Source organism: Drosophila ficusphila, unplaced genomic scaffold (genome assembly GCF_018152265.1).
Source record: "Drosophila ficusphila isolate 14025-0441.05 unplaced genomic scaffold, ASM1815226v1 contig_475, whole genome shotgun sequence".
In the NCBI taxonomy this organism is placed as follows: domain Eukaryota; kingdom Metazoa; phylum Arthropoda; class Insecta; order Diptera; family Drosophilidae; genus Drosophila; species Drosophila ficusphila.
The window spans coordinates 24985-48524 of NW_025064394.1; the positions used below are offsets into that span (position 1 = coordinate 24985).

At 40.9% G+C, this 23540-nt stretch overlaps 1 protein-coding gene across 1 annotated transcript; it reads left to right on the top strand.

Annotated features, from left to right (window-relative positions):
• The first annotated feature begins 3175 nt into the window (after positions 1-3175).
• On the top strand, positions 3176-3992 carry LOC122320363 (trypsin-like). The gene has a single exon (XM_043208555.1). The coding sequence runs from the start codon at positions 3176-3178 to the stop codon at positions 3950-3952; it is 777 nt and encodes a 258-aa protein (XP_043064490.1). The 3' UTR covers positions 3953-3992.
• Positions 3993-23540: the final 19548 nt, after the last annotated feature.

Sequence of the window (23540 nt, forward strand, 5' to 3'; positions counted from 1 at the left end):
GTCCTTTGTTTCGCTTTTTGTTGTTCTTGTTGTTGATTCGCCTCCTCAAATGGTTTATGGTCTCGGGCGGGACACATCATATTTTCATCTCCTTTTATGATTTAGTAGCGTGTCTGTCCGAAAGTTAAAAGTGCTTTATGAGTGGGTCAGAGTATTACTTTTCAGCTCGGCCGAGGAGTGGGAGAGGTAAAGTTAATACAACTGAAATTGGGTAAATGAAAAATGCCCTCTTAGTTTGGGAAAGCATAAAATGAAGTGAGTAATGGGTGGGAGTACCCGAAGTTAATTTGCAGAGAATAAAAAGTAGAGTAATGTGCTTTGTTTAGGGCTCACCACTGTTGAAGTAAAATTATCTTGTAGGCCGGAGCAATAAACGAATTAACTGGGATCGAATCGGATCAAACGTGGGTATTTGTCTGCTCACTTGATGGACTTAACACTAACTCAGCTTCTGGCTTTCTATGCACTGCCCTTTAACCCTCTTCCCCTGATTCCTTCATGGCCTTCACCAGTCTTTTTCCTCACAATTTAGTCCTGCAGTTGTCCTGGCTGACACTCTGGCAAACGATAACGAAACAAATCCGTGCACATGAACCGAACGCACAACTGTCCTGAATACACGAGGAATGGACGCTTGGAAGCCATGGAGAAATTCCCGGGTAAGTGGAACAGAAAGACAAACTCAAAGTCAGCTCAAAACTTGCAAAATGATTTTAAATGACACAGGGAATGGCAGACGCAAACACACATTCACATCCACACACACACACACACATCCACATTCACATCCACATCCACCCACAAGTCCTTCGCTCGATCTTGTTAAGATAAAGTCGCCTTGCAAATATTAACAACAACAACAAGAACAACTATGGCGAGTCCGTACGTTGATAGAAAAAATAAATACTGAGAACAAAATGGCAACAGCAGACAAACGCAAAAACGCCGAAGAAAGAAAGGAGAAAGGAGAAAGCGCCTGCAGGTTGTCTAGGCGGTCGAGGCTAAGACAACGGCGACACTAACACACCCACATATGTGTATGTGTGTGAACGAGCAGCCATGACCACGGCCATGTCGCGGTCACAGTGGTTATAGGTGGGGAATAATATGTATATTTAATACTATGATATAGAATAAATAATAAAAGGTTTAAAAAAAAAAATAAAACATTTTATGCCTTTTACGATATACTTATACTTCAACAAAGTAATTTTAATCGAACAGTTAATTAGTTTGTCTTGAAGAAAAGAAAAAACTTTTTAAAATTCACATTTTACAAAAAAGATTTATATTGACAACAACTTGACCAAAAATGAAAAATAAAAACTGGTACCAATTTGGAATGCTGTTATTCACTTTTTTTGCAAAATTGTCAGTAGGAAACCTCATACAAAAAAACCAATTTTTTTTCTAGGGTAAAAATCCTAGGAAAACAGTTTTAATGACCTGTGAGTTAAATCTCATACAATTTCACACCAATATCCTCTCAATCTATACATCCCCCCATCCTTATCCACTGTGAGTTTTCGTCCTGTCGTGCCTTTATTATAACGACAACGTGAGCCATTTCCTCGCTTTGTACGGCTCCATTTTGCAGTCGCTTTTCGCTTCGTTTGTATCCCCTTGCTCATATTTTTTTTAATCTACTCACAGACATTTTTCTTTCAATGTTTGGCCCCCGCTGCCAAGTTGGAGGAACCCCTCCCCCCTCCTTTGGCCATGGAAGCCTTTTATTCCGCTCTTTTTCTATTTGTCACCCAGATAAGTGTTTTGTAGTATTTTCTAGATTTTTTGCCGTTGTTTCCTTTGATACGCCCGGCGAAGGAAATCCAAATCCGAATCTTAACTGCAATGCGCTACGTGCCTTGTGGCCCCGGCATAACCAACTGTCATGTCAGACATGTGGATGTGCCAGCAGGACCTCCTATCCTCCAATCCCCCAATCCTCCCTCCTTGTGTCCTTGTGTATCCACGGAATCAGTTGCCCAGCTGGCAGTCGGTTCCATTCAACTGGCAACTGTCTTTGCTTCCCCCCTCGAAATCTTCTCGTCCAACGATTTCGACTCCTGCAAGAGTTAAGTTGAGTTGAGATGCCGGCGAACTGCTTCAAATCTTCGGTAATAGATATCAACAACTTTTCGGAACAGGACGAACATGAGACCGCTTTCGAATCCTGCGAATCCTGCTGGCTTCTCCTGTGCGGGTTTAATAGATTGTTCTCCTCCGAGTGCGTTTCCTTTCTCCCCAAAAATGGTGGCATCCATATATGTATGTGTGTGTGAGTATGTGTATGCGTGTGTGTGTGTGGTAAATTAAAAATGAACTTTGGCAGCTCAAATTCATGGTCATGTTAACTTCTTGCTGCACTTGCTCGTGGCTGGTCAACTCAGTTCCCCATCGTTTGTCTTGTTCGTGGCCTCGAGGGTCCTGTTCCTTCTCCTTTCAACCCCCTTTACCCCCTTAACCCCCCCTTAACCCCCGCTCTATCCCCTCCCTCAACTATATCCTTGGTAAGTTAGTTACGGACTGGCTTTCGGAGACCGTATGATAAGATAAAGCTTTATTCTGTTCGCGGTTCTTTGTGACTGCTGTGTCTTCGGTTGAGCAGATTGCAGCTGTCTCCGGCATGTGAATGCATTCTGGGGTTTTTGGAATCATTCTAAGATAGCTGAATGGCTCGAGGTTGTGGGTTACTGGCCAAGGGAATCGGTTTATTTGTCATAATTGGATTATGAACTTAAGAAAGGAAGAAACTAAAAGTTATATGTGATGGTTAATTATATTATCCGTCTGTTGCTTTAATTTTGCTTTAACTTCTTTGTAAAGTTCTTAAATTCCCATTAGCCCATAATGACGAAGTGCTTATTTTTCGAATCCAAAAATAGACAGATCATTATCAAGGTTCAAATTTTAGATTTCCCCATCTGAACTTGTTTTGTGGCATAGATTGTCAGATAGATTTACCATCTGTAGATAATGCCTTGGATTGGATTGCCCACTCCTAATCAACAGACACCGGCATACCGTCAGGGAATTAAGACCCTGATAAAGTAAGACTCTGATTTATAACCTCAAACGGTCGAATAGGTTCTCGATAAGATTCAGGGTTGGAAGAACCAACTCGCTATAAAAGGCCATGGTCTCAATGAACTTGAGTTTAGTGATCGCAGTGAGAATGAATCGTTTGCTTTTGAGCGTGGTGGCGCTGGTCGTCTTGGTCTCCTGTGCCCAGGGACATCCGGACATCGACTTCCCCTTCGGAAGGATCGTGAACGGCGAGGCCGTCGAAATCGAGAGCCACCCGTACCAGGTGTCCATCCAGACGACCAAGGGCTCCCACTTCTGCGGAGGATCTCTGATCAGTTCGGATACCGTTCTGACCGCCGCTCATTGCATGCAATCCTATGCCGCCAGCGAGTTGCAAGTGCGTCTGGGATCCACCTCCAGGAGCTCCGGTGGCGAAGTGGTCACCGTGCGGGCCTTCAAGTACCACGAGGGCTACAACAGCAAGCTGATGGTGAACGATGTGGCCATCATGAAGCTGAGCACCCCCGTCCGCCAGACCAGCAAGATCCGCGCCATCGAGCTGGCCGATTCGGAAGCCGTTTCGGGAACCAATGCCGTCGTCAGTGGATGGGGCACCACCTGCTTCCTCTTCTGCTCATCCCCCGACAACCTGCTGGAGGTCGGAGTGGAGCTGCTGCACTACAAGGACTGCGCCCAGGACACCTACAACTATGGCAGTGACTCCATCCTGGAGACCATGGTCTGCGCCACCGGCGAGAAGAAGGACGCCTGCCAGGGCGACTCCGGCGGTCCGCTGGTGGCCAACGGCAAGCAGGTGGGCGTCGTCTCCTGGGGCAACGGATGCGCCTGGACTGGCTACCCGGGAGTCTATGCCGATGTCGCCTCCCTCAAGAAGTGGATCGACGAGACCTCTGCTTCCCTGTAAATTTAGTGAATAAATGCTATGGCAAGAGTTTTTCAAAAAATTTAGAAATTGTGATTAAATGGTGTTGGGAATGATTAAATATTTGGAGTGAAAAATTAATCAAACCGAATTTAAACATCTATAAATTAACAGTTCAACATTCAACTAAATCACTCTGCTAACTTAGTATATAATCTTGCTATACTAAACCCAAAATACCTCCCCTCCAATCTGAAAAGTAATTCAAGCCCCACCATCCTGTTGCTTCACAACTTTGTTCGCTGTCATCACGATTTTGGCTAGACTTGCCACACCCGAATGGAATCGGGGGACCTCGGAGACCTGCCCCAACCCGACTAGACTGGAATTTTGATGAAAAATGTATTTAGATGCTATGATAAAATTTAGTATACGGCTGCGACAGGGAACCATGCAAATACGAGTGAAACTCTCGACTCGAAAAGCAATTCGTGTTGCCGCCCACTTTGTTTATCCGCCTTCGTTGGAATTTTATTGCCTGGCTAGATCTTTGGTTTTTGGTTTTTGGGGGCGTAACCACTGCTTGTTTTCTATAAAGCTGTTAAATACTTAAGTGTAATTTATGGCATGCGATATTATTCGGTTGTGTGTTGTCATGTTTGCTAAAAGTTTTACATATGCCAAACCCAAACTTAAACGACCGAGGATAAGCCCACGTAAAAGGCAAAGGGAGACTCCCGAGTCCTAAGTCCTTAGCCCTTAAGTTGTATGCCCAAGTATCTGGGTAAGTGAGTAATATGTTGGGACGTCAACAGACTTACACGAATTTCTTATGAAATTGTTGTGGCCACCAAGCCCGAATGGCCAAGTTTGTCAACTCTCACTTGGTGCAGAGTTCTTTGCATATTTTCGGGCGTTTCTCTGGGCAGTTTGTTTTGCTTGAAAGGCAGCCAGCCAGCCAGTCTATTATCACTTAATAAATGAGCAGTTTATAAATAGCAAGTTATTTTGCTGTCATGTCGTGGCATGTAAGGATAACCAAACAAGGATACCAGCACAGATTGACATCTTGAAAGGGCAATATTCAAAGACTAGACAGGAAAGTTATTAAATAATAAAAGGAGCTTTTGAGATAATATCTGGGCAATAAAAGTGCAATGAATTTATGATATAAAATGGATTTATGGCAGCTTACTTAAAAAGTGTTAACAATTAAATCTTTATTGCCTTCTTCTGGTTATAGTGGATTTTTTTACTCTTAGGGAACCAATAAAGAAGCACTCGATGCATTTTTTGGCTGCCTCTCCTCAAAAAAACCCCATATTTCATATACTGAACCACCCAATCAACGTACCAGACTTGCCAGACTTCGTATATCATATCACCAAAAACACCCAACTATGAAAAATGCCAAAAATAGCTCACATTGTGCCCCGGCAATTGACCCGTGCTTCGTTATATGGAGACTACGGACTGCAGCTACATCGTTTAATCCAAGTTGGCGGCTGTGGAGAATCCAGAGGAGAGTAGAAGGGTAAAAGGAGGTGAAGAGGGGTTGGGGTTCCAGGTCGGCCGGGTTAGTTGGCAGTTATGATGCCCGGCAGCCGGCAAGCATCAAGCATCCTAGTCATCGAGACAGGTGTAAAATTATATGCCAGCCGTGTGGCATAGCACAAATCGCTGACGTCCTGCATGGATTTCCGTTACACGGACACTCACTCTGTACTTACGTAAGTGTGTGTGAATGTGTGTGTGTGTGTGCGCTTCAATTTCAAAAGATAACAATTTTAATTACAACGTTTTGCGCAATATTGGCAACCGCAGCAGTCTGGGCACTTGGGCGACTGCCTGCCACATAGTCGAAAATTTAACCACTGAATGCTTGACTTTGTGACTATATAAACTCTGGAATAAAAGATATATTAAGGGTGATGGATTCGAAACACAAAGAAATATTTATTTTCCTTAAAAAATGGTATACTTTAGTATTAAAATTATTCTGACGTAAAGAAAACTTTTAATCAGTTTATTAAGCATATTTTCTTTTTAAATTTTCTCCCAAACCAATTTGTAAAATCCTCCTGCATCTGCAGAAGCACTCAGAATTCGCCCCACAAAGTTCGCTTAATTAAATTTAACCGAAATTAAAAAAGAAGTAATCAGCGATGATGCATTTCAGTTCGAGCAGGGATGAAAACCAAATGAGCCGTGCTGCGATGGAAGACTGAGACTCCTGTGGCAATGAACAATGGGATCCAACTGCTCGACAGGTGGCAGCTTCATCGCATCGCATTGCATCGCATTGGATCCCAAAGTGTTGGATGGCAGGTTCTACTTCGGATGGCCTCTAGCCAGGATCTGACAGGCAGCCTTATTACGAGCGCTTTTTAAGTATAAACATCTCACATTCTCATGTGTTTATGACATAATGACAGCCAGCTCCGAACCCATACCATGCGAGTATATATACTCCGCATATTACACATACGCCGTGTTGCCGACGGCAGGCCACGAGCAGACCAGTCTGCAACCGAGTTACTTTCTGACAGTTATGAGAGGGATTCAAATGTAATCAGCCACTCTTAACTCTCGACCGCCCGTCGCCATTTTAAAGCGTCCTTCGAACCGGCTTACGAGGATCTCAGCCAAGCCCAAAAGTTCCGATTTTGAAAGTGCCAGACAGCGGACTTAGTAATAAAAATTCAACCTCGGGCGAAGTCTCCACGTCACTTTTTGATTTCTTACTTTTTTTCCCATTTTATTCTGCATAATATAATAATAATTTATGCCCGTCTGGCTGAGTGGCAGATAAAGAGGGAGAAATTGTGTCAACTTGGCCGCTGATTGCGTCAGTTTATCAGGGTGGCTAAAAAAGTTTTAGTTATTTAGGGAAAACCAAGAGTTACCATAATTTATACGATTTTATATGCCTTAAATTAAACATGCTTTCGTAGTAATTATGTCTCATAATCAAACAAATCATTTAAGTGACTTTATTGACTTTCATCCGATTTAAAGTTTACAGTTTTCCAGCGCTTTTCCGAAATCTTTTAATCCTCGCCCACAGAGTACACACTCCCATCATATTTTTTATAGTTTGTTTGCATTGGACTTTGCGCCGAATGTGTGTGGATCTACCATATATGACATCGTCAATCATATTTAAATTAATTAAGTTAAGTTAGCGCTGATGTGAAGTTGTGGACTTTCGCCGGTTTGGCTCTTGACTGAGCGCAAATTGAATTAAGTTGATCGGAGTAAATAGTGAACTCGAAGCCATGCCTGCCAATTAAGCCACGCCCATCTCATATTTAATTAATTAATTCACGCGACCGAGGCACACATTCGCACTGGCACACTCGCCCACGTAAATATACGTACACGCATTTAAATGTCAAGCGAAAAAAGTTTTTCAAGTGCTTGTCAAACTTTAGAGTACAAACAACAACTAATTAAAAAAGGAGAATCAGCAATTGCAGATTGCAACATTTTAAAGTGCCTGCAAGTAGCTTTTCACATAGAAATATTTTGTATCACAAACATTTGAGTGGTTGAGCTTGAATTTCATAAAGGAAAAGAGATTTTTAATGGTAATTTTAAACTGCTTTAAAACAAATGCATAACTGAATTGAGATTTCGGTTTGAAATTAATCTGTAAGAATTAAATGTTTGTGGTATTAAATCAGTGATTGGAATTTATCAAAGTTAAAGAAGAAATCAACTAACGATTTTCTTGCTTTTATAAAATTCTAGAAATTCTTAATATCCATTTTGGCCAAACCGAATGTTTTGTGCTCGGGCTTTCGTTTTCAAATTTGGGTTTATTGCAAGTGGGCGGACATTTGGAGGAGGTGCGGCCAGATTCTCCTGCCGCAAAGTCAACCCGGCTCAGCCACTCATTACTCATTTGCCATAAGTTTTCCTCGACTTTTCATATTTTCTAAAATGCAGTCGCACACACACACACGGCGGCACACTCATTATGCGCTTTTCCAGGCCATATTGATTTCGCTCGAGCACTAAGTGCAAGTGGATTGGGGATTGTGGATTGGGGTGGACCAAAAAAAGCAGCAAAACCAGGGCCAGACAACAAATCGGTAGCTATAAATTCTGCACTTAAAAACTTTTCAACAGTTTTTGGTTGTTGTTATTTCAGCTCGAGTTTTTGCACAATCATTTTTTCCAGCGGTTTGGATAGGTAGGCCTTTTATGGTAATCCGCATCGTAATTTTCCCTTTTCGGGAAATTTTTTGTGAAACATTATTTTCGGTTAAAATGTAATTTATTTTCGTAGATTGTTTTGCTTGACTTTTCTTATCTGCAGAGTTTATTTGGCTTGACATACTTGTTACTCCTTAAAAAAAATGAAAAAAATGGGGGCGTGGTCTACTACATGTGTTTTTGGCTAGGAGAAAGCCCCCATTTCACCAAAACCAACGCCACAACAAGTGGCTGTAAAAGGCCTTGGAATTGTTCGGTTTCAAACGAATGAAGTTGAATGGGAAATGTTTCCACAGAAGTTTTCTCTCATTTTGTTTGCCCACTTCTTTTTTCTGCTTTTTTTTTGTAACAACTTTTTGGTTTTTTGAAAAGAGGGAACGACATTTCTGGGGAGGTCGGCGGAGGGTGAGTTGTCGTCCTGCAAGGCGGTGAAGTGAACAAGTGTAGGGAATGATTGGGGTCAATGGTTCGTGAGTCTGCAAAGGCTTGGCTAATTTTTCCCTCTTTAAGCCAACATAGAAATTGCTTCGCCCCACAATAAATATTTCAATTGATGCTCGTATGAAAGTGCTGCAATTACCAATCGATATTTAACGTAATAACCATGTACCTATGATAATGCATTTCTAAAGCAGAGCTGATGAATAAAACAACGCTTGATTGGTTGTTCTGGCCCCATTTTATTGCGTGGTTATGCTCCAACCATAATATTCTATGACATAAAAGGAAAACAGGCGAAACTTTAAAAGGACTCCACGGCAAACCAGAGCAGCAAATGCATTTTCACCAATGGAAGCTGCTCCGAGCAAAGCTCAACATGCCGCAAAAACCTGAAACAAGGCAGCTGCCTGTTGAGAAAATTTTGCGTAAAAACTATTAACTTGTTTTGTTGGCAGCAGGCAGTGGCCCAAAGGACAGACTGCGGCAAGGGCGCACATGTTATCATAATTGCAGAGTGCACTTGCAGCCATCCTGACGTGTACACTGGAAAAAAAGGTTTGTTACTTGTAAGGAAATAAAAAATAAATTAAAAGAAAGAGTAATAGTTTGATATCCGCAAATTGACAGCTAAGATACTTCAACTAATTTAAATAGTTTTATTTCAATTTTTTTGCACACGCTCTTTATATTTTCTTACCTCAAATGGTATCTCCTTTTTTCCCAGTGCACATACATATGCATAAGATGCCCACACAACACTTTGAAAGCGAGGAGGAAGCTACTCAACATCTCCATACTATAAATGAGTAAGAGTTACTTGTTTGCGGGCGGCAAAGAGTGAAAGCCTTTCTCAGCGGCAGTGGGGCGAAAGTTTTATGTTTTTCTTGTCTGAAAGTTTTGTTACCTTCCCGCTAGACATTACCGTTGTTCTTGTTGCATCCCACACCTCATCAACATTTTGTGAAAGTTTCACTTCAGTTGGGGGTTTTCCCACTGCCTCCCTTTTTTTCTGCTCCTTTTTTGTTCTTGTATTTTGTTGTTGTAATTTTTTTTGGTGCAGTTGAAAATTTTCAACGCTTAAGTGATTTTCGCTGTAGCATACTTTCGGATGCCATTCACATGCGTTCAGATTTTTAAAGTGGCGGCAGAAGCGGCGGCGTTGGCGGTCAACACGCATTGCGGCATCAGTTCGCACATCCTCTCAGGACACTCAGGACTCGCAGGATGCCCCCACCTAAAAACCTCGAACCCCTCCCCCCTTCTGTTGCCACCGTTTATGTGTCTGCCCCCGCGGCGTGTGTCTGGCGTTAAATTGAAGGCGTTTAGCGTGGCAACCGAAGGACACTTAAATTGTTTTCGCTTTGCTACCGCTTTCCCCCATCGCCGCTTTGCTGTTTTGACGCTCTTGTTTCGCTTCCCATTTCTGTTTTTTTTTTTTTTTTTGGTCGTTTTCCAGGAAAAAAATCATAAAAAATGCATGGCCATATATTTTCTTGTTGCTCACACAAATTGCGCTATTATTTTTGTATGTCTGTATTGAGTTGACTATTAGGATCGGCTTATACAAAAAGTTTCTGTTTCGCTTTTTTTGTTGCTATTTTTCCTATGCTGCTGTGCGTTCATTTGGCTTATTTCACATGTGTGCAAATGGGTATTTGGGCCAACAGTTTTTTTAATTCCTTCATAATGCTCTAAATTGCTTTCCCTCATGCTCTTAAATACGAATCGAGGGATTTTTATAATTTTTCTAATGGCCAGAAATCACTTTTGCATAAAAGTAGAATATTTGTTTTAGATTTCTCTTATTAATTTAAAATAAAATTAGGTAAAGTTCTTTAATTCAAGCAACTTTAGATTCATAGGCACACCTTTCATTAAATTCCTGCTTGAAGCTTTGCTTTTGACCCAAAACCCAAAGGTTCAATTCTAAATCTCCACAGGTTGGGGCCTTTTTGTAAATGGATATGATGGAAAAATCACATTCGCCGATGGCTGTTCACTTGGGACACATGAGTTTTTTGGGGATTGGGGCTAAGCGAGAGTGCCAAGTTGTTGACGTAAAAGCGGTGACGGATTTAAAATAAGACGGCGCAGTGCGAACCAATCCGAGGGACAATCACCGAAAAAAAAAGAAAGAGAAGCTCCATTGACAGGGCTAAAATCTTAACAGGAAGCCAAAAACAAATTGTAGCGGAAGCTCAGCAAACACAATAAATGTTTAATAAGCCAAAACGACTAAACAAGAAAAGGCAAGAAAAAGATAGTCACGGCCAGGCCGAAAGGAAAGCAAAAGTGATGCTGATGGAGCTGTCTGGAAAATGGGAAATGGAAAATGCGGCCGAGGGTGTGTATGTGCGTTTTGTAGCGGAAACTCAAGCGGAAGCTTCAACAGCTTCAAAACAATGACGACCCCAAAATGGGGCAGGGGTTGCAGGAAAATGTGTAGCAAGGGGATATTTATGCTATTTCAAACAAATTCCAGGAGACACTTTGCCGACATTTAAATCATGTGATGAGCGGGGAGAAAAACTACAAGGAATAACAACGCTGATGAGTTGCACTCAAGCCACTAAGTGGGTCGTCTGCAAAAAAGACATAAACTTCACGAAAGTGTGTGGCAGTCAAAAAGTTTCACTTTAAGCAGGTGGAGTTTGCAGGTTTATGCTTAATACCCTCAACTTCCACTTTTAATCACTTTTCAAGACAATAAATTTAAGCTATCAAAATTAACTGGAATCTTAAAGTTAACTTTCTTAAATTTAGAGGGTGGAAAATAACGTAAGCGGTTCGGTTAACCCAAACTAATTAAATTATGTAACCAATACTGATTCGATTACCATTTGAAAGAGTCGCCCAGTTAACGAAGCCCCATTTTAATTCGCTCCGGGACAAATTCGAGCATCCTTCAGTGTCTGCAGGACGAACAATAAAGTGGCGCCCCCGCCATCGCATTTCCATCCGCTGACCTAGCTCAATATCCATCCACACACAGTTTATAGGACCAATGATGAATGTACGGGGTGGGAAATCAAGCGGAGAAGATAGGCGAAAAGTCAGTAAGCCGAAAATGAAATGAAACGCATAAGAATCGATTCGATTAGTGAAATGAAATTTACGCCAAAATAAATTTGCACGACTTACCGACTTGGCGCGCCTAAGTGTATGCCATATATTTTTCCTCTCTCATTTTTTCTGACGCTTTTCCTGCTGATATTCTTGCTGTTGCTTTTGCTGTTTTTGCTGTTGTTATTGTTGTTATTGTTGTTCTGGGCATGTCATGGTGTTGCCGGTTTTCGTTTGGACTTGTTGTCGTTGTTGTTTTTGCCCGTTGTTGTCGCCGGCGTCGTCATTGTCTCTAAACTTTTGTACGTTCATTAATCTTGTGAAGCGTTTTCACTGTTGCGCTGTGTGTGTGTGTGTATGTGTGTGTATGTTTATATTGGTTTGTGCTTGTTTCAGCTTGGCATGTCCCCCTCTTACCCCTCTTTTCAACCCACCTCCCCCTTTTCCACTCCCCTTTTGAAGTGAGTTTGTTTGCCTGTTGGGCCGCTTGTTTCCTTCCTCGGCACTCCACTCCGCGTCGTCCTTGCCGACATCCTCGTCCTTGTTCGGGACACTTGTGCGACAGTCGTTGCATGATAAGGTTTAATCTATTTAATTGTAATTGATATTTTCGCAAGATACGACAACTCTGCCTTTCTTTTCCCACTCGCATTATTTTCTTTCTCTCTTGTTTTTTTTTTTTTTTTGTTTTTTTGGAGCGCCTCTTACACCCATTTATAAACCAAATGAGGCGTCTACAACAGCGATAAGGATATAATCTGAATGTTGTTGCCGGCAACTTGTTGGCAACACTTGAGCTTTCGCCAGCTATCGGAGCTAAATCATAATTTATAAAGTGCCATGGAATGAAAGGAGCCAGAAAAGAGAGAAATTTACCTACTGTATGACTGGCTGAAAAAATTTAACCGAAAATGTTCAGGTTAATGTGGTAAATAAAAAAAGAAGTGGAAATGAGTTTATAAATTTGATGGTTAAAACCACTCATTAAATTTAGAACATTTTCATTTGTGTTTGTTTGGTGATTAGGTTTTCAAGAAAAAACAAAGTCAAAGCTTGTTAAAAGCAATTCCCACATTTCCACAATTTGTAAATGTTTTATGCTGCTGGCAACTATTTTTTCAACGAAATGTTTCCAAACAAAAGCTTTGAGCTGGTCGAAGAACTAAAAAGAGCGGGAAGAAGATAATTTAATTATTCTTTTCTTTATACTTTATCCTGTGCGGTGGAATTTTTGGCAAACAGGAAACATTTCTAAGATAAAACATTTCTGTTCATATAAATAAATTAAAGAATATTAAATATCATACAATTATAAAAATATAAAGCATTTCTGATCTCATAATTGGTTTACATTTTCTTAGAACTCCTTCGAAAAATTCAAGAAAATACCTTTCTTTAATCATTTTATGATCCCGAACTTTAATTGGCAATTAAGCAGGTTAACTGGTTTTGTTGACTTACAAATACATTAAAGTACACTTAAATATATAAGAGGAAAAGTTCTTGCACCACCGGAAAAGGGACTTTACACTTCCCCCTCCTCCTTGTGTTTCAGCCTCCCATTTCATCCACCTGCTTAGACATTAACGCTCTATAAACCCAAAATTTCTCCACCTGCTGCCGAGAGGAAAGGCCCTCAAAGATTTCCAGATAACCAGACGCATTGCTCACATCGATATTATTTATGCATGAGGAGTTCAGGACGAGCAGGAGAATTTTCCGAGGAGCAGGAGCATTTTCCACAACACTGTAAATTTAAATGGATGGCAGGGGGTTTCCCTTTTTCAACCTCCCCGCCCACCAATCACTGCAAGGATAATAATTGTTGTTGCGTTGCCTACTTGTGCAACCCCCTTTCCGTGCCACGCCCCCTTACACACCCCTCCGCCCCCTCACCCTCTGTCATTCTCGTCTCTTGACTTTGGCTTTCTGTTTGAGCTTTTGTTTTTATTGCTTCATTTTCGATTATCGAGCAATGCACTTATCGCTGCTGAAACGCTCGCCCATTGTCAACGTCTTCGATCTTTGTCAGTCGAAGGATAAGAAATGGGCGGTGGGGAGCAGGGTGGGCGTGGCAGGGTGGCTCAATCACGCCGCCTTTGTTGTTGCTGTTTTCGTGCTGCCTCATCTGTCTCTGTAATTGTTGCTTGTTGATTTCAGTCGCGGATCCTTCTCTCCATTCCTTCCCCGATTTTTATACTTATTTATCTAGCTATATATATACTCGTTTATTGTGTCCGTATATGTATGTATGTATATATATTTATAGCGAGCGGCACGCGAAGTCAGACATTTTCTGGCTGTCTAGGCCGAGTCCTTGGCTCGGCGCACTCCTTCAAGGATTCAAGTGGCGAACGGCAACTTGGCCAGCGTGTCAAGCACTCCGTGCTGTCCTTCCACTTGCCTCTTGCACTTGTGCAGTCCGCAAACAGTGGGCCTTGTAATGGCCAGCTAAAAGCGGAATGAACTTGAACACAAGATACACAAAAATAATGATAAACAGTGGGAGTATTTCAAAGAAATAACACTTAAAATATTACACAACAATAATGATAAGCAGTGGGAATATTTCAAACAAACAAGGATAGAAGCTATTAATATTTTATAATCAACAGAAGAACAGATGAACTTTCAATATAAAAAGCAAATAAATACCAAAAATTTTATTCGTATATATTTTTATATTCATTCTTATACCTTTCAATTCATAATTTATTGGTTAAAATTGAATATATTTGTCATCTACTAAATCTGAATTTAAGAACTCGCCCAATTTAATTTTCTATTAATAAAATATTTTTAATGGGAGTGTAAAAGTATAAATATTACAGCAAAGAAACATTGTTCCAAGTAACTCCATTTAACCAGTTAAAAGTCAAAATGTCTTCATTGCTTATTGATCAAGGCAGGTATTTAAAAATCATTTGCGATTTGGCTTCCTTTCGGCCATCGGACATCGGCTTTTGTCCGGGCTTTAATCAGCTCATGGCCATCCGACGGGGGACAGTTGCTGTATTGCTGTATTGCCGTATTGCTGTGGCCTTTGATCAGATGGCCAGATAGAGCACTTGCCCGATTTTCCCCGCGGCTGTCAGAGCAGGAGTGCCCCCAATTTCCAGCGTCATCCACTCACCAATTTTGTCACTAATTTAACTCTTCCGCTGCCACTTAGTCGCTTTTCACTGTAACTAACTAAGTCCCAATTCTGGCGCTCCACCTCCGCGAACTTAACCCAAAACCTGGCCAAAATTCCGAGCAACGTGTACCAATTGTGCAGTGGCGAAAAGAGCAACAACGGCCCAAATCGCAGATGGGTAGGAAAAAGGCCTTTTGCAGAGGGCCGGGGCGGGGGAGGAAAAACTGGCAGCGGCGACGGCAACGGCAACGGCAACGGAAAACTGGAAAACGGCGATGGCGTTGAAAAATGTTCGCCTGGCATTTGCCGAAAAGTTTTGTGCGCACACAAAATGCACGACAAATGCCAAAAGCTTCTGCTTGTCGAATGCAGGACTCAAAGCCAGTCGTCCTGGCAGCCTCACAGGATCCCTTCTCCTCCGCCTCCTTTCCCCTTCCCCTTTCTCCCCTTTTCACTCTTTTATCCCCATGTCTGTCCTGGCTGGCTTTAGTTCTTTTGTTTTAGTCAGGTCGAGCGCCATTTTCTAGCAATTTTTACTTTTTAATTGACATTTGTTTGTTTATGTATTGGTCTCGCATACGACTGTATGTATTGTAGGTATTATATCCATGTGTTGGTGAGCACTTTACGACCGGCGGCAGACATTTTTGTAATTATAGCGCAAAATTGATTTGATTTTTGAGTTTAATAAGTATTGACAGGATTTTTAATGAAGTGGGCAGCATCGAGTGTGCCACATGTGTGTGTGTTTGTGTGTTGCCACGCCCACTCGTGCGAACGTGCCCAAGTAAGTGTTCGCTTTGTGTGTATGTGTGTGTGTTAGTTGGGGGGCCTAAAGTATGCAACATTAAAATGTAATTGAATAATTTTATGCAAAGCGCTTGTAAAAGTCATCGGCTTCAAAAGAGTGTGGGTTTTTCACGAACGAGTTTTCAGAATTGTATTGTTGGCGGCTATTAAATTGAGGCCATCCAAAACTATTTTTATTTTAAAGTGAGGGAAACATCTCTTACCCAACGGCAAAAGCGGTGATTTAAATACAAATTTAATTTTTTGAAGCTTGTTTTTCGATTTATTATGTTCTTTTAATTGCCAATTTTAATTCCCTCTAAAATAATTTGAATTATTCATTGGAAAATTAATCAATTTGTTTGCAAATGCAAGGGGATATGCATTTAATGTAATATTTTAATTTTTGACTACGCGAAATGAAAGATTTAATTGAAGTACCTCGTTGATAAAATGCATGCAGTATTATTATGTTAAACATTAACGCTTTTCGTTGAAAACTAACCACTTTGGCTTACCATTTATTTAACAAAATTAAAATCACTTTCAAGCACCACAAAGTCACTAAAGGCAATAATGCACATTTAAGAACCAATTTAAATATTTAATATCCGTTTTAAATGTTCAAGTACTTCTTGTTCGAGTCGGGGCTTCATTTAAATTATTCGACCGGCCAGCCGGATATTTTATTCATAAATTGTTTAATTTAATTTCGGAGCCCTTGTTTTACGGCCGCCTCTAAGCCAATGTCCTGGGAATCCTGCAAGTCCTGGCTGTTTGTGGGGCAGCGGGGAACGGTCAGCTGGCAGGCCGACATAAATTTGCAAATCGACAAATATGTCATGCTCAATACAATGCGGTGTGTTAGTGTGTGTGTAAGTGTGTTTGTGTGTGTGTGGGTGGGAGTGTGTGTAGGTGGCATTGGTGTGTTTTTGATGGACAATGTTTGCTTATCGCTCCACAGGCTACGTCACTGACCCGAATGGGTTCCTACTTCCCCTTCCCCTTCCTCCTCAAGTTCTCCCCTCCCCTCCTCCCCCTTTCCCTCCTCAATTGCCCCTCTTTTGCGAGCACGTGACTGACGCCTTGGTTCCAGTTCCCAATCCCAATCCCTGCCTTATTTTGGCCAAAACCCACTGTCCTCTGCGCCTAAATGTATGCAAGATAGCATCTGTTTTCCTCGTGTTACCGACTTACACATGTAAGTCACTCATATTTGAGTGCGCCTGTGTGTGTGTGTGTGTGTGCGTATGCGTGTGTGACTAAGCGCCTACATTCATTACACATGTATGCGTATTAGGCGCAAACATTGGGGCTTTACTTAAACAGCATTAAGTCGAAATTAACATGTCTAAGCCAGGCCAAAAGGACCTTTGCATTCGCAGCCATGAATATTAGATTCATTTAATGGTTGTCTAACTTCGTTTGAATAAAAAAATAGGAAATTTTCTAATATAAAAACTTCACTGGAAAATGGAAAAAACCATACCAAAAAGCCATAACAAAATCTCAAAATAACAGAGCAAATTCGAAGCTTTCTCCGCAATGCCACAAAATAGATGGAAAAATAAGCCCAATAAATAAATAAAATTTCACGTGCCCCACACGTTGTGTACTAAAAAATGTTCCAAAAATGTGAAGTTCAGCTGCTAAATCCGATTGACTCAAAGCTTCCCGATGACCCATTGAGTGAGCTTTGAAGAGAGCTAAGAGATGTAGAAAAGGAGCAAATCTCTTAAGTGGTGAGTTCTTTCATTCGGCAGGACTCACAAAGAGAATCAAAAGGATTCGTAACCAGAGTCGGAAAACTGAGATGAGCTCGGAAAATAAAAGAACATTTGAGTAGAAAGAGATGTTGGTTTTTGAGTGAGTTAAAATTCGAGCATCTATTCTCTTACAACCTTTTGAGCCTACTTAAAAACCAGGTTTATACTCCAAAAATTTCTCATTTCAAATTGAGTCAACCATTTTTGGGCTCAAGAGAAAAAAACGAGTAATTTAATTTACCCACTCGAGAATTCCTGTTATGTCTCGAGTAAAACTCAATTTACAAGCATGAGCTAAAGGGAACAAATGTTAATATATATATGTATTATACAATTCCTAACCAATTCACATGACAAACTAACTCAAAATCAATGTCAATTAAAATCCATTAAACTTATAAATAGGTAATAATATGTAATAATGTATTTAAGCAATGAAATTGTAACACGCATCCGAGATATGTGAAACCTTGTGAATCTACGGCTTTCGAGATCAATTTCAATCCTCCAGGGTTATTAGCTTTTGAAATTCAAATACAGTCCATCTATACAAAACTTGCATCAGTTGAACATCATGGCAGATGAACTGCAGAAATTTGCCTAGTTTGTTGGCCCAAAGCGGATTTGCCATCCCAGCCAGGAACAATTGATTCGACCCTTTCATGGTGAGTATTATCCAACTAAAATACATATTCATTTCCGATTAAACAAAGCATTGTTTAATTTTAAGCTGTAGTAAGGAGTAAAGTCAACTTAATTTATTATGTTTCAATGCTTTCAATTTCTAAGGTACTCACTTTCTTGATGTAGTTACTCAATACAATTTTCAGGTGGGGAAAAATCGAAACGGATGTCGCACAACTCTTGCCTGGAGCATTAATTTCACAATTTGTGAAAACAAAAGACTGAAACTCAAACTAAGACTGAGGTTGTCTTCCCAGCAGAGTGGCATATTTATAAAAAGCGTAGCGCCTTTAGGCAGTACAGACTTTTACGAGCAGCTGCTACCCAGAAAGTTGTCGTGCAAATTAATTTAACTTAATTTTTAGAGCACGATGAATAAAAACAACACTTACAATTTATACACGAGAGCACAGGTGTGTTGAATTATACAAATTGACTAAACTGGGGGACCGCAAATTGCTAAAATATTTACACACAAACACATATTCGGCATATTTGAGCCACCCTTTGGCCATCGATTATTGTAGGCCGAAATGCGGAAAATGCCACAAATTCTTGAAATAAATGCGGTTGCCTGCGACGGCAGATATTCAGATAAATGGATTCAGATAAGACGCATATTCTCCGACGGCACGGCAACGATGCCAAGTAAAAGTCATTAATAATTCATAAAAATAAATTTTACAATAAAATTCAATTGATTGTGTAAATATTTTCCTTTACCGCAGGAGCCAAAAAAAAAAAAAGGGAGGAGATGGAAAACCTGGGAAAGCGGCAAGGCAACTGTTTCGCGACCCAATTCGCTTTTCCGATACGAGAAAACGGGAAAGTGGCTGCGTTCGCTTTTTGATGTCCTGACGGGTTGTGATAAATGTCCTGATCCCAATCCAGTGCGGTGTCCTTTCTGTGCACCTGTGTGTGTGTGTGTGTGTGTGTGCGTACGTGAGAGCAACAGATAAAAAGGTCAGTTCATACACCTAACCTAACCAGAGCAAAAAAAAAAACGTTTATTTATTGGTTTTTAAGCCAACCTTAAATTTTGTACATAAATAAAAAAATGGCGTTTTAAATTACGCAGCTCGAAACAAAATGGCAAATTTTTTCGTGGGAATCACTAAATCAATCAGGAATACGAAGTTCAAGGTAAATGTTTTGCTTTCTATTTTCAGTTTTTTTTTTCGCTGGTTTCATTAATTACAAAGTACAAAATTGTTGTACAAAGTAGCGCCGCACCTCTAGCAAAAACCGCATAAATAATGTATAGCTAGATATTGTATTCGCGTATCTACGGCTATAGGGTGGATAAAAACAACAAAGTTGTAAAAACAAATCTCTGCCTATCCGCACTAACAACAAAACGAAGGCAAAACATTTATACACGGAGCCAGGCCGCGGGTTAAATGTATGCAAATATAAACAGCGTGTGAAAGATATGGCCAAAGGGGACAAGGTGGGCGTGGCTTGAAGGGGGCGGGTAGGTAGTAGGCGGGTGGGTGGTTAGGTTTTCACCTCACTTGTAACCGCCTTGAGCGGTACTTATGCCAATGTTCTCGCTCTCTGCAAGTGCTCGCCTCAAGTGCCTACTCCACTTCATTGTTACACTTGCCATCCTCTGCGAGTGTGTGTGTGTGTTTGTGTGCGTGTGTGTTTTAGCGAGGGGTATGATGGATATGATGGGATACTTAGATAGGAGAAAGGTCCTTCAGCGAAAGTTGCTAGCAATCTGACCTGCTTTGATCGGAATACGGTCAGAGCTTAAGTATACTTATAAGGGGTTTTAAATAGGTGTTCCGCCATTTTAAATGCTAAGGAGGCGTGCAGCTTTATAAATTATTTATCAAGCTAACTGAAAAATTCCTGATTAATAAAAAACCATGCATTACAATCAAATATATTGAAAATAGCAGGTGGTAATAATATTATGCCTAATTACCTCCTTGTAATTAATAGAAAAAGTCAAAGTAAAGTTCAGAAATAAATGTAATTACTTTCAACCCACTTTCTTCTACTGGGAAACACCCAGTGTAACCCTTGAGCAAAAATTTCAACCTGCTTACTTAAAACATTTGCCGCATGTCCTCAAGCTGATTAGTGTCTGCCATGGCATTTTGATTGCCTGCCTCGAAAGCTTGTTCCTGGGACACCTGTTGTTCCAGGACCTTTTTTCGCCTTCTTCTCCTTTTTGCTTTTTTTTTTTGCTTCTGGCCCTCGAATAAGGCAAAGCCAATCGAGCGCGTAGCGCAATAAATTAAATAAAAACAATTGGCGGGAGCTTGGAAATTATTAATAAAAACAAAACCAGAGAATGGAATCCGCCAAACTCAATTCATTTGGTATGCATGACTTATAGCCGCCGACGATGATTTGGTTTTAGAAATTTAATTAGCGTTAAAATACTCTTGGCCAAAGTTATTGGCAGTCGAAGGACGACAAAAGTCGCGTATAAATCGTAAACTTTTAGGGTCGCATTTATTTACTTTGGCAGGTTGGAGCACTTAGAGAGCAGGAAAGCAGGAAAGCACAGCCAACACAAATTAGTCCATAAAAGTTATGAGTTTATAAACGTGAACCGTTAAATTGAAATCGGTCTGAGCGAAATGAATATTTTATTTCACTGAAACAAAGTAAACCAAAATGAGTCCGTTTCGGGGGAAAAAAATGGGATATCAATTAAAAAAGGCGAAAAGGTTTGACCAGTTGTTAGCGGAAAATTGTTTTTAAAATACAAAGTTTGTTTTTGTGACAATCACGTGAAGTGGATTTAACAATTTATATAAAAACACACATTTAATAAAGATTTAAGTTGACAGTGAATGGATTGAATTGATGAGGTAAAATGTATATTTTTATTGGCAAAGATAGATGCGCCGATAAACTATTGTTGAAAGCTGAATGCTGAACAGAATTGATGAGAGGTAAGGTTAAACTTTGATGGCTTTTTACAGCGGAATTTATACCTAAACAACATTAAAGCAAAAAATCAGCAATTGAAATAATTACTGACATTTAATGAATTAAAGTGTTTTTTTCTGAAATCAGATTAACTTTATTTATATCACTTTCGCACTCTAATCCAGTCAGCTTATCTTTTTTTTAGATATTTCAATCACTAGCGGATTGACAGTCAGATTGGCCAGCTTCTTTTGTCATTAATCAACACCTTTTTGGTGAAACACCTTTGCTCCATTCCCTGAGCAAGTTGACATTCTATTAGTCGGAGGGAAAAAACCAAAGTGGGAAACTACAAACGGAAAATTCTTGCCACTCATTTGCATAAAGCGACCATAAAAACAAAACCGTAACAAAAATCGGGAAAAAGGGAAAGCCCTCGGAAAATCCGTAGAGCCGCAGTGAGAAGTTCATTTATCAAGTGTTCAGAATCTAGCGAGCCTCTCGAACACATTTAATGATAAATTGCCGAGCGCCGAGCGGACCACATGTCGTATGATTGACGTGTGCACTAATGCTCGGCCTCAGCTTATGTCCTTTGCCCCGATTTCCATCTCATAGCTTTCCCCCACCCGCCTCCCCCTCCCCCTTTATTCTGCATAACTATGCAAAATCGCAGCCAAACTATTTATAATATTTTAAGCCCTGCACATCCTTTGCAGCCCTCGAATCTCCTCTAGCCTCGTATATTAGTTATGCAGGCGGAGGGCTGCGTTGATGAGAAAATGCAAATTAGTTACCAACTTTGCCACAGCCCGCTACTCGTGGAGTAAATAGCAAAAAATAGGGGGGAAAAGCCAGTGGGGGAAAAAGGGTGGGGAAAAAGAGACGAGCTTGCATCACCTGCTTTTCCGCTTTTCTGCTCTTCATCAGTGTCACAGACAGCCGAAAAGTATGCAAACATTTTTCGCACTTTATAATTAAACAACTCAAAAGACAAAGAGGACTTAAAGGCGTTGCCTCTCGTCCTTTCCCAGATGTCCTTTCCCCTCCGCTTTCCCCACCGCTTTCTCCCCCGCCTTTTCCCCTCCGTTTCCATCGTTCCTGTTAACCAAGACTGGCAACATTTGCACTGTAATGAACTTTTGCAATAAACTGCGCCGCAATTTTTCGCTGACAAAGTTTGGGCCCCATCTCCAAACCATCCGACGGCGAATAAGAAGCAGCACAAGTCGGTGAAAGTGCGGGAGAAAGCGGCACAGGCACTGGCGGCCTGGCACAGGCACAAGCACAAGCGGTCGGTTCGGGGCAGCGTTTTGTGCCTTCTGCTTATTTGTTTTGTTGCGTCTCTTATTTCCGGATAGCTGCGCATTTTTATTGCGCTCAAAAAGTATATGCAAGTTCAAATGTCAAACTACTTAAAAACTTATTGTTAGCAAAAGTACGGCAAACGGCAGGACTAGACAAAACTTGGGAGTGAGTGAGAATGCTCTCCCAGGATACGGATTTCCACATCGAATGGGGATTTCTCTAACAAATAATAAAACAATTACTGCCATAGAATAATATTAACATATATCCAAGCACTTTTCCTTAATTTCAAATAAAAGTGGGAATAAAAACTGTTAAAATATACAAAAATAATTAAGATATTTTCAAGATTTTTTGTTCTAGTAAAAATCTGTTTAATTTTCATTTGCTTATTTCCTTACGCTTAAGATCTTCTTTACTCATCAGATAATTACCATTACAAACCAATAACAACCGAACTCCTCATTCGCAAGCTCCTTTTCAAGCAATAATCCAAAGAAGTCAAGCGGATCGCGACAAGTTTTTTGGGCAAATTGCGCAAACCGGCAACGAAAGTCAAACATTTTCAATAAAACTGCACAAATTATTTGTCATCTCGGTGGAAGTGGAAGTGAGCGGAAGTGGAAGTGAGCCGGGATGAGCCAGTGGTGCGAGTGGTGCAAGTGGCGCCAGTGGAGTCGAGGGAGCCTCTCGAAAATCCAACATCCCAGGGTGAGAGAATAGGAGACGGCAGATAACCGCACCACGTAGCTCTGAAGCTCTGAACACGTTCCAAGTTTTCACTTTAACTGCAAATCAAAATGTATTTAAATGCATTTGGTCGTGATGGGTATACGCCTTCTTCAGTTTTCCCCCAGCCCAGCTAACCATTTCACCATTTCCCATTTACCAGCTAGTGAGCTCCTCTGCAGGCAAGTCGACTTCACCTTTTGGTGGCACAAATAGACATTGTTGACTTTGCATAATAATTGAGTTTAACTACTGCAAAATGGGAAATGGAATCGAGAGGTTGGAGGGGGTAGGGGTGTGAGTTTAGCTGCTTGGATGGGTTTTGTTTGTGGTTGAAGGAGCCCAGCCAGCCGAGAGTCAAAGCCAGCTGAAGGACATGCATCCACCTATCCACCAAGCCACTCCTGCCACTCTTGCCACTCCCATTTGCCTCAGAGTGTGTGGCATCGAAATTTTTGGAAATTTCTACTAAAGATACGAAGGGGGGGGCGATGCCGGGTATTCCCCGTTTCCAACCAAACACGCACACACAGGCATACACACACACAAACACACACGCACAGCCAACGCTCATCTGCAAAACAAACTTGGGCATAGTGCA

Bases quoted from the DNA above. Each gene is read 5' to 3' on its own strand.
- LOC122320363 (XM_043208555.1), top strand. From the start codon at position 3,176: ATGAATCGTTTGCTTTTGAGCGTGGTGGCGCTGGTCGTCTTGGTCTCC.